The sequence below is a fragment of the Plectrocnemia conspersa genome, unplaced genomic scaffold (genome assembly GCF_051122295.1).
Source record: "Plectrocnemia conspersa isolate PC_06_02 unplaced genomic scaffold, ASM5112229v1 ptg000005l, whole genome shotgun sequence".
Classification (NCBI taxonomy): Eukaryota; Metazoa; Arthropoda; class Insecta; order Trichoptera; family Polycentropodidae; genus Plectrocnemia; species Plectrocnemia conspersa.
The window spans coordinates 24,970,487-24,989,104 of record NW_028277169.1 but is presented as its reverse complement, the minus strand read 5'-3'; the positions used below and the strand labels follow the sequence as shown (position 1 = coordinate 24,989,104).

General features: G+C 30.7%; 1 protein-coding gene across 4 annotated transcripts in view; it reads right to left on the bottom strand.

Annotated features, from left to right (window-relative positions):
* Positions 1 to 18,618, bottom strand: part of LOC148235282 (uncharacterized) — a 37,737-nt gene that overhangs the window by 9,408 nt on the left and 9,711 nt on the right. For 2 of the 4 annotated variants that reach the window (XM_088186761.1, XM_088186760.1), the window contains 9 exons: positions 17,403 to 17,557; positions 13,967 to 14,178; positions 10,279 to 10,819; positions 9,547 to 9,744; positions 4,415 to 4,611; positions 2,235 to 2,398; positions 1,969 to 2,172; positions 1,737 to 1,904; positions 196 to 976 (listed from right to left, as the gene is read on the bottom strand). In XM_088186761.1, coding sequence (XP_088042887.1) covers positions 576 to 976; positions 1,737 to 1,904; positions 1,969 to 2,172; positions 2,235 to 2,398; positions 4,415 to 4,611; positions 9,547 to 9,744; positions 10,279 to 10,819; positions 13,967 to 14,178; positions 17,403 to 17,557 — 2,240 coding nt within the window. In that variant the 3' untranslated portion in view covers positions 196 to 575. Of the gene's footprint in view, positions 1 to 195; positions 977 to 1,736; positions 1,905 to 1,968; positions 2,173 to 2,234; positions 2,922 to 3,069; positions 4,612 to 9,546; positions 9,745 to 10,278; positions 10,820 to 13,966; positions 14,179 to 17,402; positions 17,558 to 18,618 lie in introns of those variants that run through there. The other 2 variants (XR_015809716.1, XM_088186762.1) reach the window with 2 other exon arrangements.

Here is an 18,618-nt window from a genome sequence, read left to right as displayed (position 1 = left end):
CCTTTTTCTTAAATACAAAGAGTATGCATAGATACAATGGATTTAGTATACTTAAAAAAACAATTTAAAGCAGAGGTTTAAAACCCTTAAAGCTAATTGCATACAACTAGGTGTTCAGATTTTACTTTGGCTTAATCTTTTATTGCGATTAAATTAATATAATATTATTAAAATATACTCCAATAAAAAAACGAATTTATGTGTATTTAGTCATTGTATTTCGCTTAAATTATTAAAAAATATTTTTACACTAAACATGTATTTACAAATAAGGCATTGTACATTGTCTTTTAAAATAAATAAAAAAATCACAACATTTACGCCTACGTTATTTTTTTAATATCTCCTAAAAAATCATCACAATATTAATCGTCGATATGTTCTAAAAAAATATTTCACTAAACTAATCTATTGAGTAATATTGGCAATTTGATAGCTTAACTTTTGTATAAAATTCATACCATTCCTTACTAATCACAGGTACTATTTAATAGTTTAATCGTATATAAATTATCACAATAATCGTACATATCTATAATACTTTTTTTTTAATATATAGATCTATATTAATTAGATTAATATTTATCTACGTTTATTTTCTTATCGTTTTCTGTGTCTTCATAAGCTGGATTATTAACTCCGTTCGATTTAGTGGTATTATTATAATCGTTGTTTTCATTCGAATTGTTATTCTTGCATACGTTATCTAGATATAGATTAACATTTGCCTTAGAATCTTTCAAAGGCATTTTTTCGTTATTAGGTTTGGTCTTTTCTTGCTTTTCGCCATTTTCTAACTGTTTTGCGCTTTCGATCGCTTTTTCATTGTCGCTTCTCCATTTGTTGATAAATACTTTATTGTAAATAAGATATAAACAACCAATGAGCAACATAATCAACGCGAATATTTGATAGGTTGTTCTTGTTCCTACAGCTTTCATCAAGAAACCTCCAAATAATGATCCAGCGCCTCGTCCTGAAAAATATAACAAATAATTTTTATATCATGGTGATGGATAGACATCTATTGAAGAAGTTAATAATATAACTTACAATGTTTATTTCGTTGATTATATTGTGGCTAAATTTTCAATTTTCTTTTTTATGTTAATTCAACTTACACTAATATAAAATTCAAGAAAAATGAACCGCATGTTTCTAATATGTATTACACACAAAAATTGTGAAAAATAAATTAATAAATTAATTTAATTGACACTAAACCAACAGTACATAATAAACTAAAAGCTGGTCAAATTTATTAATTAATAATATAATATATTACTATTTTACGTTTTGACGCAATGTTTCTTGTTTTATAAACTTATAATTTAATAAAAATAGATGCAATTTATATAATCAGAGTTTATTCTTATTTTTTCAAAACAAGCAATATCTATGTTTGATTAAAATTAATTTATTATTGCATTAGTTTTGCAGCATCACTCATAGATGTCTCTGACATATTTATAAAAATAAATACAATTTATTTTCGCTTCTCTCCATAAGATGTCACTTCAATATATGTTTGCGAATAATGGGGTCAATTTCGAAATACAAAGAGAATGTACTTTTCGTACTATCATGTTTCTCAATCATTCATATTGCGCGCTATAATATGACATACGTCAACTTTCTGTTTTTTCCTCCAAAACACGAAGATTTAAAATTAGCAAGTTCAAAGTAGAGAGCCGCACATTACTAGTATAAACTGATTATATTGTTTTTTAACTCACCGACGCCAAAATATAATCCTCCTACTATTCCTTGAACACTAGAATCTGTCGTAGATGTTGAAAGACTTGCGGCATATGTGACAAGAGCCGTGAAAGCCAAAGATGTAGTCACTCCTTCAATTGACTCAAAAATCAAACACAGCCAAGGATTGTATATAAGAGAATAACCTATAAAAAATATTTGTATAAGATACATATAAATAAAGTACAGCTAATATTTATCAATACAAACCTATGAGTCTTATCGAATAGCATAGAAAACCAAGGAAAAGAACATTTGCATGCCCTATTTTGTCGATAATTGGACCGGAAAATGCTAAAAGAGGTATTCCGGCTATTCCTCCGACAGTTACAGTTATTCCCATCAGACTGCTAGATGCTCCAAGATCTTGGAGCAGCCAGAATAAGAAGTTTTCAATGTAACCCCATGCGGCACCTGTTTAATTAAAAATATTATTTAGCACTGTATATTTATTATGGTTTTAAATAAATGTATACCTAAGCAGATGGCAACTCCAAATATGGTCAAAATCTCAACATTTTTTATGACGTTGAAAAAGTCTTTCTTCAGACTCGAAGCTGGGACTTTGAATTCTAAGTTCACGAAGAGCATACCAGCGGCGCTCAAAACTTTCAACACTGCGTATAAATAAAAAGCAGGCCTGAAATTAAAAATAAACAAATATTATTATAGTTGAAACATAAAAGTCTACCATGACCTGAATTAAGGTTGAAATCCTTCATTTTTTACTATGCAATTGTGTACGCAATATATTTTTTTTATTATAAAAAAAAACAATAAAACAATAATCGATTGTTCGTTGACTAATCGATGGAAAATATGTTAAGTTTCCGTAAACTCATATAACGTTTAATCATACATTTATATAAAGATATATTTTTGCATATCAATTCATTGAGATTATCAGTTGAATTTCCCGTTTAATAATTGGACCACCCAATGAAGAATTAAATCGCAAGGTCTAAAAACGGTCGAAAAGCGTTAAGTCAAATTTATAGGCGTTGGAATTTGAATATTATGCTATTAAATCATAAGCCCCAGTTTCAGCATGTGATATAAGAAAACAGGTTTTAAACGTCTAATACAAGAAAAGAGCTTGTTCGTCAAATGGGATACCACCGTGAGAAAACCTTTTCGCAAATTAAGTCAAAGTACCCGTCTTTCTCAGAGATTTTCTCTGACATTCGCACTTTAACATCTACTCTCCAATTTTTATTTAATGCTAAGAATGCCAAGCATTTTTTATAAATATAAAAAAAAATATTTCTGAATATTTTTTTGTGAACTTTCAAAATAAAATATAGTTTATACAAGTAAGTACCCAAAAAGTATAAAAAAATATTTCATAATTTTACAAAAAAAAAATACAAAATTAGGAACAGACACCCGCGTCGGAGCGGCATTCATGTCGTCGTTCGTAAGTGGACACTGGCGTCCTTACGGTATGCAAACGGTTAAGGAAGTAAATGGAATTATCTTAAATCACAATTGATCATGTGTTGCTTTTATAAATCATCTGTTTTTATGACAATACATTGATGTTACATGTTCGGTTTATTTATCTGCATATTCGATAACATGATAACGTATTAACGTAACATGTAACGATTATTAAAAAAAACAATGACTGTTAAAGAAACATTTGTTATGTTTAGAATCAATATCATACATTTTTACTAACATGTTAAAACACACTGTACATTATTGGTAATTAAATATTTATCTTTTATACAATACGTCATAAATGGTAAATTCACATAAACATCGTGAAATAGTGTTCCAAAATGGTTTCGTAAACATATCTTTATTTTATGTAACCTATGTATGTACATAACTTAAAACATAAAAATAAACAATCGACACATAACAAGTGGCGTTAAAGAAACAGCTAACTATATAAATTAATGTTTGATTATATTACTAAACGTTGGGTTCTACGTTGCTGGATTTTTTAATGATTTTACTAAAGAAAAGTATTTGATTTTAATAGAATAATCTATGAAAAAAATATGAAACATATTTCTCAAATACCTATTATTAACTTGCTTAGATGCAAGATCTCCAGCTCTATATTTCCTAGCTGAAAATAATCATAATTAAAAATAAATTACCTGGATAAATTCGAAGCATAAGTACACCACAAAATTTCATTATAAGTTTTTGCTATTTTTCTAGGCGATTGCGAATTTTATTTAATTTCGACAAATATGTACGTTCCTTATTAAAATATATTCTATATTTTATCTGTCTGAAAACGCAACATATTTGAAGATATAGGTGTCTCAAATATGTGCTTAAATTACAAAAATATAGTATAGATTTAACCATTTTCATTATTAGATTTTTTTGGTTTTGCCAGTCAATATATTAAAGTCGATTAAACCGATTTATGGGTTCAAGAGATGATTACAGTTGCAGCATGTTTATTTTTCTTAATGTACAACACAGAAGCCTCTAGTTATCTACATATAGTTGAGTTTATACTTCCAAAACATTTATGTCTACTATCAGATGAAACAAATTTAACAAAAATACATGCATACTATGTTTATGTATTGAACTTGGAATAAAATACTGGAAATATTTTTTTAAATCATTGGTTTATCAATTTTCATAACAATGTTTAAGGTTAAATTTACATATTCAGTTCAATCACCTGAAATCTTTGTAGCCGTTATCGGAGGACGCCATATCGATGAATAATCCGGAGAGAGGCGATGATATCATCCCACCGATACTTCCGTAGATCTTTTGCAAGCCGTAATCCGCTTTGTTCTCTCTCAAAATAGCAATGGCAGCGCCTTCGAACATCGCGTAGGAAGTTCCACCTAATATGCCGATGATAACTCGAGCCTAGAAATGAAAAACATAATTCGGTCAATTGCCAACCAATGTCACCCGAGAGCTTAATTATTGTGGCATGCTAACAAGAACGAGGCGGTAAAACGGTTTAACCGCTTCTGCGACATCTTGGTTAGCCAGTAATTATAGTCCAGTCAATTTACCTGCGGATGTTCCCATAACGAGCGACCCTGAACTTAAGTAGTCGTTTTATAAATAAATTTTAAAATAAGTTATAAAAAGTTATCCGCCTTACAAATTGCTCTAAACAAAATAATATCCAATGATGTATTATTTTTTTTAGAAGCCGGAAAATAAATTGTTTTCTAAATATATACATAGATGTATTTATAATTAGGATAATAAAAAAATAGGATATATACTAACTTTATATGAACTTAGTGAGTCAAAGTTCGAGAGCTCTGATGACGTGAACTCTGAAAGGTCTCTTATTTATTTAAATTAAATTAAGAACATCTTGAACCCAATGCATCACGATGGGCAAAAACCAATACTACCGTTTAGGATGGCCAATTTCAAATGCACGTTTTATCTTTTCTCAAGCAGTGATGTCATTACAGATTTTTTCATAGTATTTCATTGCTTAAACTATTTCCAGGAGGAAGTCAGTGGTCGCTTTTTTAATATTTTGATTTCATTCACATTCAAAGTATTTCATTAAATGATATGCATTTTTCCAGCCAAATTCAAGGGGGCGTTCTTGTTTATAATCCACGTCAAAATCAATAAAATCGTGCTGTCGCCGTCGCAGTGGAAAGACTCGGTTATCTAGCGTTCATATTAACTTTCTTCTATTTTTACAATAAGTGAAAATCAAATGAAGCATATCTAAACCGAATTTTAACCAATAGGAGAGCGCAAAAAACAATTATCCCTTCTCAGAAGTCAAAAATCCACGTCAAAAGCAATAAAATCGTGCCGTCGCCGTCGCAGTGGGAACGTTAGGTAATCTGGCGCTCTCACTACGACTTTTATAATAATATTACAAATATAATATGGAGCATATAAACCGAATTTTGACCAATATGAGAGCGCAAAAAACAATTATCCCTTCTCAGAAGTCAAAAATCCACGTCAAAAGCAATAAAATCGTGCCGTCGCCGTCGCAGTGGGAACGCTCGGTAATCTGGCGCTCACACTACGACTTTTATAATAATATTACAAATATGATATGGAGCATATAAACCGAATTTTGACCAATATGAGAGCACAAAAAACAATTATCACTTCTCAGAAGTCAAAAATCCACGTCAAAAGCAATAAAATCATGCCGTCGCTGTCGCAGTGGGAACGCTCGTTACCGAGCGTTCCCACTGCGACAGCGCCGACACGATTTTATTGCTTTTGACGTGAATTTTTGACTTCTGAGAAGTGATAATTGTTTTTGCGCTCTCCTATTGACCAAAATTCGGTTTGAATATACTTTAACCAATATACGCATATCAGTCCGAAATAATATTGGTAAGAATAGCATAATCATATTTTAGTTTGTATTTTGAACTTGACCTAATTAAAGTTTTAAAACTAAAATTAGCTTTAGAATTGTGATCTCCTATTGCTCAGAATTCGCCTACCTATTTTTTTTCATAAATAAGCAATTATAATAGTAATGTTAGTAAATTTTATGAACGACTTTTGAGTGCATCGCAAATAATAAAAACCACATTTTATTACTGCAACATAATAAATATATCCGGATCATCGGCTAGCGTGCACTTTCTTTATCATAAATCATTCGCAATGGTACACCTGCTTTTTTTTCTCTCACTCATCCTCGCCAAAATGAACTCGTTTTACGACTGCAAGCCTGGATTTAAAAAAGGTTTCACGACTTCAAGCCTGTGCTTAAAAAACATTAAACAATCACTATTGTTTATGTTGATACATATCAAAAGTGTAGTTCCAGTTTTTGGCAATATTTTGTATTTAGTGTTTTGGAGTGGAGCGATTGAAGAACATCGAAAACCGTTCCACTTCAGAACGGGAACATAAAAATCAATCATGAACAATCTAACAATAATAACTTGGAATGCCAATGGACTCATGCACAAACGCAATGAACTTCAGAGAGTCTAAGCAAAACACAATATAGATATATGACTTATATCTGAAACACATGCCACACGAGAAAAAATATGCAGATTAAAAGGATACAAATTATATCATGCTTATCACCCCAGTAACCATGCAAAGGAGGGAAAAGACATTCTAATAAAGCAAAATATTTACCATCATGAAGATGAAAAACGTGTACAAACCACAATAATAACTATCAAAACAAAGTAATACCCAATTACAATTGCGAGCATATACTGCCCTCCCAAATAAGAACATAGAACATTTTAATGTGAAGCATACCTACTGGGGTCAAGGCTGATCAGTAATAAAAGCATGGAACTCCTTAAATCTATTCGAATAAATGACTGAGGTCCTTTCAACAGGCCAGCGGATCCCAACAAAACAACCGACCTAATTTACTTCTTCATTATCAAAAACATATCAGTCAACTTCATAAAAATGGAAGGAAATAATGAACTAAGTTCTGATCATACTCCCATTGTACTAACGCTTAGCGAAAATATCATACAATTTTTTTTAACTAAAGAACAGATTGGACAAGTTTCGGAATGGAACTATCAAAGGAACCGATTTAAGCACACCAATCGAAACCTCAGAACGAATTAAAACCGAAATAAATTAGCTAGTCAACGACATACAATAGGTAGATAAAATCTATTGTCAGGTACAACCTTTTTCCATCGATCAAGAAAGTTCTTAATCCCACATTAATTGACTGGCTGTGAGTTAAAATATTCAGAAAGTAATGTTTTAACTTCACTGACACTATTATTTTTTGTACCATCTAAATTATATTGTAAAGACTTAAGTATATTGTAATCTGATAGTGCTACATTGGGAAAATATGTAGGGTGAGAAAGAGTTTTCCATACGAGAGCATTATTTTTTCTCGCATGATTCTCGCAGTATGAGGCAGGCGCGTCGCCTTGTTCTCGTCGCTTAGTACATGTGTAATCCAAATGCCTTGTTTCTACGCCTTCCTAATATTTTTTTAAGCTTCTTTGAATGCTAGACCATGAATATTGGCTTGAATTTCTGCAGCTTCAAAACAAATTTTAAATTGACGAACCAGTAAAACGGCACAAATGTTTTTAGTTGCTGTGGCGATTTTTTTTGTAAAATTCATACAGCATACAAGTGCGTAAAAACACCTCACTCGGAATGAAATCTTCTATTGAAACTTGTGTTTTTTTGTTGTTGTTATGTTCATAACACACTACAGACGACCGTCAAAATTATTCAGTATAAAAATGTCCTTTCTTTTAGCTATCCATAATATAAAAAAATAAAAAAATATTATATATTAGCTGTGTTGACAGTAAGATTGTAATAGAAAGAAAAAAGTCAGCTCTACCATTGCACCATTGAAATTTTGGTCTTTTTTTGGTTTATGTTCCGTTAAATTCGACCCTGATATGTTAATATAAATTACAATTTGGAGAAACAACCCAAAATGAAATGTTTTTTTGCCAAACAAAATTTATATGGTTATTCGTGATGCACTCATATCAGAATATCTAAGAAAAATGTCAAATACAATGATGTTCTAAAGGATTTTGAACTGTAAATAAACTAGCCACAAATATTAGATATTTCAAAGATAAACTTCTTCATTATATTGCATTTGTAAAAGGGTAAAACATCACCAGTTCTGTTGAGATGTATAAAATTTCAATTTCAGGTTTGCAGTCTATGTAGAATGAATGTAGAAACCATTTTGAAGATCAATTTGCAATACAAACGGTTATTTTTATAATTAAAAAGAGTTGAAAATTATTTACTGAAACTGTTAAGTCTAATACATATAAATTATTTATTAATAATATTTATCGAAAATGACGTTGTTCAAACGTTAGATTATAAATGTATCGATAAATTCTCCAAATTAAAAGCGAGAAAAGTGCAATTTTTTTTAAATATTTTTACATTTTATATGCTATTTTTTTATTGTTATTGAATTCTTTATTTTTTGTTGCAACGCTATTGACATTGATAATGAGATATTTTTGATTAGAAAAAATTACAAATAAAGAAATTTTTGTATATATGAAATATTAAAATCTCTAATATATGTTGTAGTCCTTTGTCGTTGAAGTGATAAAATGTATTATGTACTTTTTTGTAGTAAAAAATGTAGCTTAAAATACGCCAAAAATTATTGTAAAATACAAATATCAGTAAAAGATATTTTACCAAAAACATGATTGTTGCTTAATCAAACATATCTTGAGCTTGAAACTTGCGCAACACAAAATAAATATTAGAGGCTGTGTTACGACTGCTAAGAATTTTATCGAAATATTAAGAATAATGAAGCAATATAAAGCTTGAAAGTTGATATTAATTAATAAATGAGTAAATGCAATAATAATTATGGTTTGGCTCTAAAAATAATTTATAGGACCTACATACATAAATAAGTACAAGTTAATCGATAATTTTCTCGTATCTTTAGAAACTCAACTGCAACTTTGCTATCACTGATGCGTGGTATATAAGGTCAGAAGTTTTGCAAGATTAAACTTATGGAATTATTATACACTAATGCTTGCTCTGAATAAAGAGTCAATAGACTAACAATTTACTATTATGAACCAAATAAAAAATATATAATACACAGTTTCTTGATAGAATTAATAAAAAATAAATGTTATAATTAAACCTTGAAGATTTAAGATGAACATACAATGCTTATAAATAAAAGTAAAGTTGCATATATCTGGTTTTTGGCATTGAACGCGGATTAAGTTATGCATAAATTAAAATATTGCACATCAGAATGACTTAACTTTAGAAATATAAATATTGATTCGGATTCAAAGTAATATACATATTTAATATACTTACAAACATATAACTCCAGAAAGTCGTCACTGGACTAATCTCTATCTGATCCTTTAGATTAGAGCACATTTGAACTCTGGGAGCTGTAGCAAGGCATTTTGGTCTACATTCGTTCAATTGCACTGTTATTCCAATAGGGTCGATTTTTCCTTTTGATCCTGCATCTTGAAACAGCAATTCAATAGAAACTTCATCATTTGCCTATTAAAAAATATCATAGGATTAATCAATTTTTTTAATTTATTTATACAGATATAAAAATAATTGTAGAGCTAAAATTTTCTTTTAAAAATACTGCATATTTTTTTATAATTGGTTAAAATATACTAAATATCATTTAAAGCTGCGTTTTGTATTCTCTACAAAAATCTATAAATATTACTAAATAAGCAAAAATAATTGTTATGCATTTATGCTTTTTTAGTAACATATTTTTTGTATTTCGCAACAAATTTTTAATAACCTGATGTATTTATAATATAAAATTAATATTTTTTCTTAGCATGTATATGCTTAAGAAGAAATAAAATAATAACAAGTTCAAATCAGCATCTAATTTAAACTACATATTAGGCTACTGAATCTCTTTGATAAAAAGTGATTTTGACATTGATAAAGCTATGAAGCACAAATATCATTTAAAACGATAAAATTTTCCATCATAATATTTTTCCAAAGTAATGATCATGTAATTTTTAAGTTACAATTGAGTTATTAATTGAAGTATATACTTACAGATGCAAAATTGTCCACGAATGTCACTTTAGCAATCTTCGTGTCGTTTTCTTTAATTTCTGAAATTTTGCTTATACCAAACATCGCCACATCTTCAATCATCTCTCCAGATTTCGTAGTTGTGTTTCCAGTCAGAGGTGATAACTTGGCCTTGAATATCGCTGGATTGTTGGAAGAAACCAGATCCTTGAAAGACGTACCATTGTATCCAAACACGCAATGAAAGTCAGATTCGTTTCCGCTAGGCTTACAGACAAAATCGTACATTCCGTCCGTCGGAAAAAAGAGTTGCGATTGCGAAATCATCCGCAGTGCCGTTTTATAACGGTTGTTATTTGTCAAATTTAGCACTGAGCTCTGGTGCTTCACTTCGAAATGAGAAGGTCTATCGTGGATTCCTAAGGGATATCTGAAGACTTCCGTGACGCTTTCGTTTAAACTCCGAACTTTAACGGCATAGCTCAGAGCTGATTTGAGAGGAGTAGAAGAATTTTCGTAATTTTCAGAAGGCCATTCACATATGAAGCCGCAAGTTTCTATCCTGAAATAATATATTAGACGATCACGATCGAGGTTTTGCAAATATTTGTATATTTTTATGAATATTTGCATATATAACTTACAATGTAAATAATTTATATACATAAGATGTGTGTGACGTTTGGAATCAATAGCAAACATGTTAATTTTTATGGATTTTTTTTGTATATACAGCAATGTAGAGCAAATAAGTATCAAAACACATGCCTTAAAACCTAAACTAAATAGTTTTTAGACAGTGACGTAATATTTATTAAGATTATTGAAATAAATAAAAAAAATTGCATTCCACCCAAAAGTAAATGTAACATAATTGATACTGATTTCTTGTGTCACATACAGAAAACTTCATACTAAATAGTCAGAAGCATGTCTAGTACACGTATAAAGTACAAAGGCACGCAAGCCATAAATTAAAACCACTGATGCATATCGTTACGCTATCCAAAATAGCAAGTAGGAAGGTTAATGAAATTGTGAAATATTATATGATTTTTGTTATGCATCAGCGATGATAAAATAATGCCATGCGTATATTTTAAAGATAACTACTACATACATCTGTTTCTTAACCATGGAAGGAATTTTCTCAATACACCGCTTGTATTTTTTTCATATTTCTGAAGACGAACTACGCTCTTTGTTTTAATGAGCAGAGAATTTATTTATTTTGTCGACCATTTTAAATCATATATTTTGTTTCTTTAACAAAAAAATCAATCTCGTTTTTAAATATTGTTTAATTTTGTTGACCATGTCAAACATGACAGGGGGAGACAGAACTACTCACGAAGCGGTTTATTACGCCATTTAGAGTTCGGTACTAAATATAAAAAAATGCATATGTATATAAATAAAATCTTTAAAGAAATCGTGGTGCACAAAAATAAACGCAGAATAAAATAAATATAAACACAGCTGGTAATATATATTTAAAACGGATTGCAACTATACTTCTAAATAATATACATGACTTTAAATTTTTTATAGTAATCATAACATCCACATTTTCACGCTAACTAGCGAAATGACTCAATATTTATGGCCACTAAGCCATTATTGTTGCTCGCCCCACTATGGAATAACATATATTTAATATATAAAAAAAACTTTTATAATAGTTTTATCGACAAAAGCCGTTCCAACGGGGTGAATATCTCTATTGGCGCAATTGCCTGAAATAAACCCGTAAATAATTGGTCAAAGCTGCTTAAAATAAAAGCTTAATGAGCCGCCTTAATTTATTCAGCACTCAATTTATACACACTTCACAGCAAAAGTATGCAAAATTTCATTCACATCATCATATTATGCTCATTGTCACACTATCGACAATAATAAAAAAGTAGATATGTATGGCCACTGAGTCATTATGGTTGACTGCTCCACTATGAAATACCATTTTAAGAATAATTTCGAATAAAAGCATATTGTAAAGTATATAGAAAACACATGCATAATAGTTTTAGCGATAGAGGCGTGCTTGCTTGAAATAAACCCGCACGTAATTTGTCAAAGCTGCTTGATATCATACTTCAAGAGCCACGTGAGTTTATTCAACGCTCATTCTTGAGCTGCTTCGCAACGAAAGTAAGCAGAATATCAATTACGAAAGTAACTTCTTTACCGTTTGACCCCGGACTTGAAAATGACTGCTATGTTTATTACTGTACCGTACAGGTATCGCGCGGGTAGTATGCATAGGATGTAACTGTATTTAATTGAAACTCTACACTGATTTATATGTTTTGTCCTAATCTTGAAATCAGAACTGTTTATTTTTATTAAGTTTGTGTTGCTTAATTCATTATACAAGAATTGAGAATTTTTTTCGAAAAAAAATCGGATTGAACTCTAAATTCCGGACGTTGAGCTGGACCCGTGGATGCGAAGAGAGAAGCGGAGGCAAGCTGAAGAACTTGAACTTTTTGAGGATCTGATGCTGATGTTTAAGTATTAATGGCAGTTGAAGAAGTTTCTGAGAGAGTCTCAGAGAAATTCTTAGACGAAGTGATTCTCAGTTGCCTGTGATCATGTATTATGTAATCGACTTGTCTGCCCCTTTTCGGTAGGACGACAAATTATAGAAAGGTGGCGAGATTTTTGTTATGCCTCTTTCTAAGAAAAATCCGGATGCACGTGTTATCTTTTTCTTTGGCAACGAATATTTTAATCCTTTCTGGCTTATCGCAGATATACTGTGACTTAATTTGTTAAAAAGTTTCTCACGGTGGTGTCCCAATTTAACTAATTTTTCCCCGAACTGGCTTTGTTATTATTTATTATTATGAATTAAACCATTCAATTGGAAATAGAAAAGTGGTTAAATTGATAAGCCACACAGTTTATTTTTTATAAATCATAAAAAAATATGTATAAAAGTAATACAAACAAATAGATTTAGATGAAATATTATAATATTCTCCGTCTGCTTTGTATATCGTAACAGTGTTGTCGTGAGAAATATATATAGAGTTATACAGCTTATGTTTTAGTAAAAATGAACCAGTAATAATGTGCCTAAAGTGTCTTGCAGAATGACTACATTGTGCAGGTGAACCACTCTGTTACATACATAAGGTAAAGAAGAGCAGCATTTTATTATTCGTTCTCTAAACAGTGATTGGATTAAATACATCGAAATTCATCGAAGAATTAAAATTAAATATGGTGTTGCATGCCTGTCAGTAAAGTAGGAAGATCCGAAATGGAATGAGTTCTGTGATAGATTCTCTTCAACTGCGATAATGCATGGAATATGTTTTTAAGTACTAATTTTTTTGTATCCAATACAAGAGAAAATATAAAATGGATAGTTCTGTACAATCGAGTCGGTTTTTAAAAACTACTATGAGAGCAAAGTGGTGTTATTAAAAAGTTAAATTATCCACGTGAAATAGTAAGTTATTCTGTGTTTTTTTTTATATATGCTTCTAATGAAGTTAGTCAAAAATCATTAAACTAAAAATCAAATATTTTCAATACATATATGTTCATATCTAACTGAAATCATTTAAGAACATATTTGTATATAAATATAACATCAAGGAAAATCATATATTATAATACGTTTCCGGATTCTATGTATATCCATCTTTTTTTTCTGAGGTCACACTTCGCCTCCGCATTTAAACGTTCTTAAAATTACCTCATATTCACATCAAAGGCGTACGGATGAAGTGGATTACAAGAGTATTGGCTGACGTCGATTTCGAGCAATGGAGAAAGCGAATCTCCAGAAGGCACCCCAATAGTCATCTCAACCCTCGTCGGATAAATTGTGGTTAATCTTCCAACGGGAATCAGTAACAACAGCAACGCCACAAATCCAGTCACGACCTTCAAGATCGCCAACAACACCTGTCAAAATAAGAACAATTACAATCAACCAGACGGATTAAATAAAACATCTTTGTAAACATTTTCCATTTTTCGCACACGGACAGAACTTCCTGCGTTTTCCACGAATTGCCATCATTATGATGTGTGTTTTGTATGAAAAGAATCATACAATTTAATAATGACGTCATTTGATGAAAAAGCATTTGGATGGGTTGAAAAAAATCGTTGAATAGCTCTCGGATTAGTATATAATGAGTTGGAATGAAAAGAGCCACAATTGCGACAGTATTTGTTAAAATGAAATGTGTTGGTTTGATTTAGTGGTGGTATAAAAACGAAGGTCACAAAATATAATTGATGTTAATAAAAAAATAATATAAAATGCATGCAAAATCCTGTTCTTTAATTAATCATATTTTTTGTTAAAATATACAATTTTAGACAAGAGTAGGGTGAAATGTTATAATATTGACATATCATTTCATAATATCACGAGAGTTAACTTAAATATTTGCGTGATTATTTTATGAGCAATGTTTATTTGTATGCCTTATATCATCATATTTTGGCATTGCAAAAGCTATAGTTTTTCAAGATTAGTATTAAGATTTCGTATTTCAATGTATTTATTTAACCCATTACTGCCCACCGTACACGCTTGTGTACACCTGTGTACATGTACAGAGCATACCTTAGCTTTATGCCAATGCAAAAGCAGATAAATTATACATATAATAATAATGGCTATACCGCAATTCATTCACCAACTGCGAATACCTGGATCAAAACAAATCAATACTATCGGATAGCTGTGCTTATTGAGGAGTAGTCTAATATCCCTATTCTTGATAAGAGGCACCTTATAATATGTCAACCATGCATTATTTATCTCCCCTAAAGAGATTCGATATTAATTAATCTGCGTTTTTGCTGCACTTTTCTTTGATAAATAAATATTTCAAAATATTTTTTTTATATTTTTTTACATCCCTCTACTTTCGAACATTCAACATTTTATTTTCCGCTTCTGCTTTGAAGCAATATCTTAGTTCTAAGCCAAGGTTCGTTTTCAACAAACAAATGTACGGATCTGAAAAAAAAATACAGTACTACCGGTATTTTTTTTATAATACCGGTAGTATCTAAGATCGATTTTTTCCCAATACCGGTATTGCTGCTATTGCAAATCCTATTCCTAAGTCCTCGACGTAAATAAATATTTATGCTTAAAACATTTCTGCCGAATTCTGCGAATTTCGCTCATAGTAGGTACCGCCGATAAACATTATATTCATAAATGTTTTTTTGTTGAGAAAAAGCGTTTCATTGCATTTCGAAAATTATAAAGAGGAGCATCAAGGACCATGGATTTTGGAGCGGCGCTAGTCACTCACTCTGGTATATTGAGAAAAGCAACAATACAACAAAGTATAGAAATTGTTTCATTCTAAGATATTTTTTAAATTTCATTCAAGATAATACAAACGAATATTCATATAGTTTAAAATCGGGCGAATAATTTTAATATTCAAATACCCGTTTCATAGTGCATTTACTCTCATAATCCATCTTGCGTCACCAACATATGAGATGCTGGAAGACTATCAACTCTAATAGTGACCGAGAACCGAGAATATTACTTTATAAGGAAGAGTTAAAGATTGGAAAAAGCAATTAAGAACATATTGTACATAAATAAAATGCAATATATTGATATTTGTATTCAGGTAATATTCAGAAGCTTATTAATTTACACGTCTTGCTTTAACCTTTTCCCCGCGGTTGGCATATATAAATGTCATCAAGAAAATCGCCAGTACTCATTTGCATAAAAACCTTTGAACCTAATAATATAGTTATTTTATATAATTTAAGGTTGTAAATCACTTGAATTTATTGAACTAGAGTATTTTTAAAAATATCGCATGAATATATGCTCCCTACATATTAACAAATTTCGAAATATCACGCAAAAATATCGAAATGAAAGGGTTAAATATACAATACGTTGGCTATACAACTCATTCGCCTTAACGCTTCGACTGTCAGAAATGTAATCTCAAGAATGATTAATCAGTACAGTTTATATTTTTATCATAATTGCTTTCTTGCGCAGTAACAGTTGTGAACAGTTGTTTTCTATCATAGTGATGAATATTATATGAGCTGATTTGGTCTCGCATAATTCTTTATATTTTCAATTAGGTTCTCCTCTACATATTTAAAGTAACTATGTAATGCAAGAAGAGCTGTATCTGTACCACAGTGTGATGTATTTTGTAGTATTGGTCCCATTACGCTGCCTTGTGGAACTCCAGAATGTATTAGATAAGGTGATGTTATTGAGGACTGAAAGCCGTTAAAACATCAAATAGAAGACAACTTTTGTATTATCTGAGATCCATTCAAGGTGATTGCGAATAAACTTACATCATTTTCAGGGACGTGCTCATTAATCACGCCAGCTAAAAAACTTCTCCGCCTAGAGGTAAATCAATTAAGACTGGATTTTCACGCAAGGCTTAAAATGTATAAAGTAATTTATGAAGCACTATCTCCAAAATAGTATATAAGCAGAATCAATACACATCAGGAACATACACATTGACTTGTTACACATGAGAGTTCAATTGAACTTTCACCAAGCTGAGCTACGCAGAATATCGACCGAAACTTCAAGTTCGAAATCCAAGAGCTCAAACCGTTTTTGAGAAATAATTTGCAAATTACGAGAAGCAGACAAAGCTACAACACGTATCTATACAAATCAAACGTGATCGAAAAACTATAAACAATAATAACTTTGTATGCTATAAAAATAAACACAATACAAAACAAATTAAGTTAGAATTTCTATTAATAGGAAAAGAAAATCCTCTTGGGTGCAAACACAACATTTTTACCGACATGATCGTTAATCTTTTTAAAAGGTGCGGAGAGTCATTTTTTATATATAATGTGCAACAATGTATATAGAATTTTTTATGCGCAAGTATATATAAATGTCTTCAAAAATCTAAACCGACTAAAAATATGTATGTATGTAGCATATATGTATATATATATATATATATAGTGTTACTCATGTGCATTGATAAGAAAAAACAATGAAATACAACTGTCGCCGTGTCTGTTTATCTCTTGAATCGTGAACAGTTCGCTAATTAAAAATGGCGTCTTCAAAGTACATACGAGTACTTAGTACAGTGTATTTAGTAGCATGTAGAAGAATGCGGACATACCTTGAAATTTCCTATTTTATCGGCCACCATTCCTGCCAAGGGTGGCATGATCATGATCATGATGGGAGCAATAGCCGACATAATAGCCGTCTCCTCTACGTTGATACCCAACTCTCTCATGTGGATGGTTAGATATGGATATAATACAGCAATACCTGTTGAGCAAAATAAATTATTTATTATTAAATATATCAAAATATATGATATCAAATCATGCCTTCCAACGCTTCCAAAATATATCTCGATAATCAATGTAACAAAACTTTTTTTTTATATTTATTTTTATTACACATTTATAGTATTTTTATTTATAAGTAATATATTATCAACAACTGCAAATATAATTTGACTTATTCTATTTTATCAACAAAATAATTTTTACGCAAAAGATTAGTTAATCTTTTTTGTCATTCATTTAAAAATGACAAAAGAGAATATGCCAATTTACACTTTACACGTTTATTTTTATATATTACAAAGTGCTTTTACGATAATGTATTATTATTGTTTAATAATTAATTATCTGTGTCTAATGTAACCAGTTGTCTCCAAAGATCGTTTTGAACTCTGAACGGCGTTATAGCTAGAACAGGATTAACGTGAAGAGGGAAGCGTCTGTTTTCTTGGTCGTATTTGTAGCTCATGCGAACACTTGTTTATTCGAGTAGCTGAGCTCAGGTTAAAGTTATTGATGTATTGAATGGAAGTTGTTTATTTGTGTGCTGTATATACGTTTTTGTACACTAGAGCAACCTGAGGGAGGCTTAGTGCTCACCTACATTTTATTACCAAGGCCAATTATAAATATTGAGAGTTCAGAGGATGACGGAAGTGAATTCTGAACGAAAGTGTCAGTATAGGCGCTATGTATTCCTTAGATAAGGTTTCTAACTCGCTCGAATATTCTAATGTGTAACTGAATTTATTTATGTATGACATTTTTTAACAAACATTTGCAATTGCGAAGTTGTATAAATCTAAACCATTGCAGATTAAGCAATCTCGCACTTGTAGTTTTTCATTTACTTTCAATCAATGTAATACATTTTTTGTTGTGAAATTGTACAGGCACGTTCAGCTGTTGGGTCAATGCTTTTAGCTAATCCTTATGCCTGCACTACACTCTCTGGAACCAAAGTTGCAACTGAAGTCGGCCGAGACCTACGACTTCAAGTAAGCGACCACACTGCCGCAAATTTCATATGCCATCCGGACG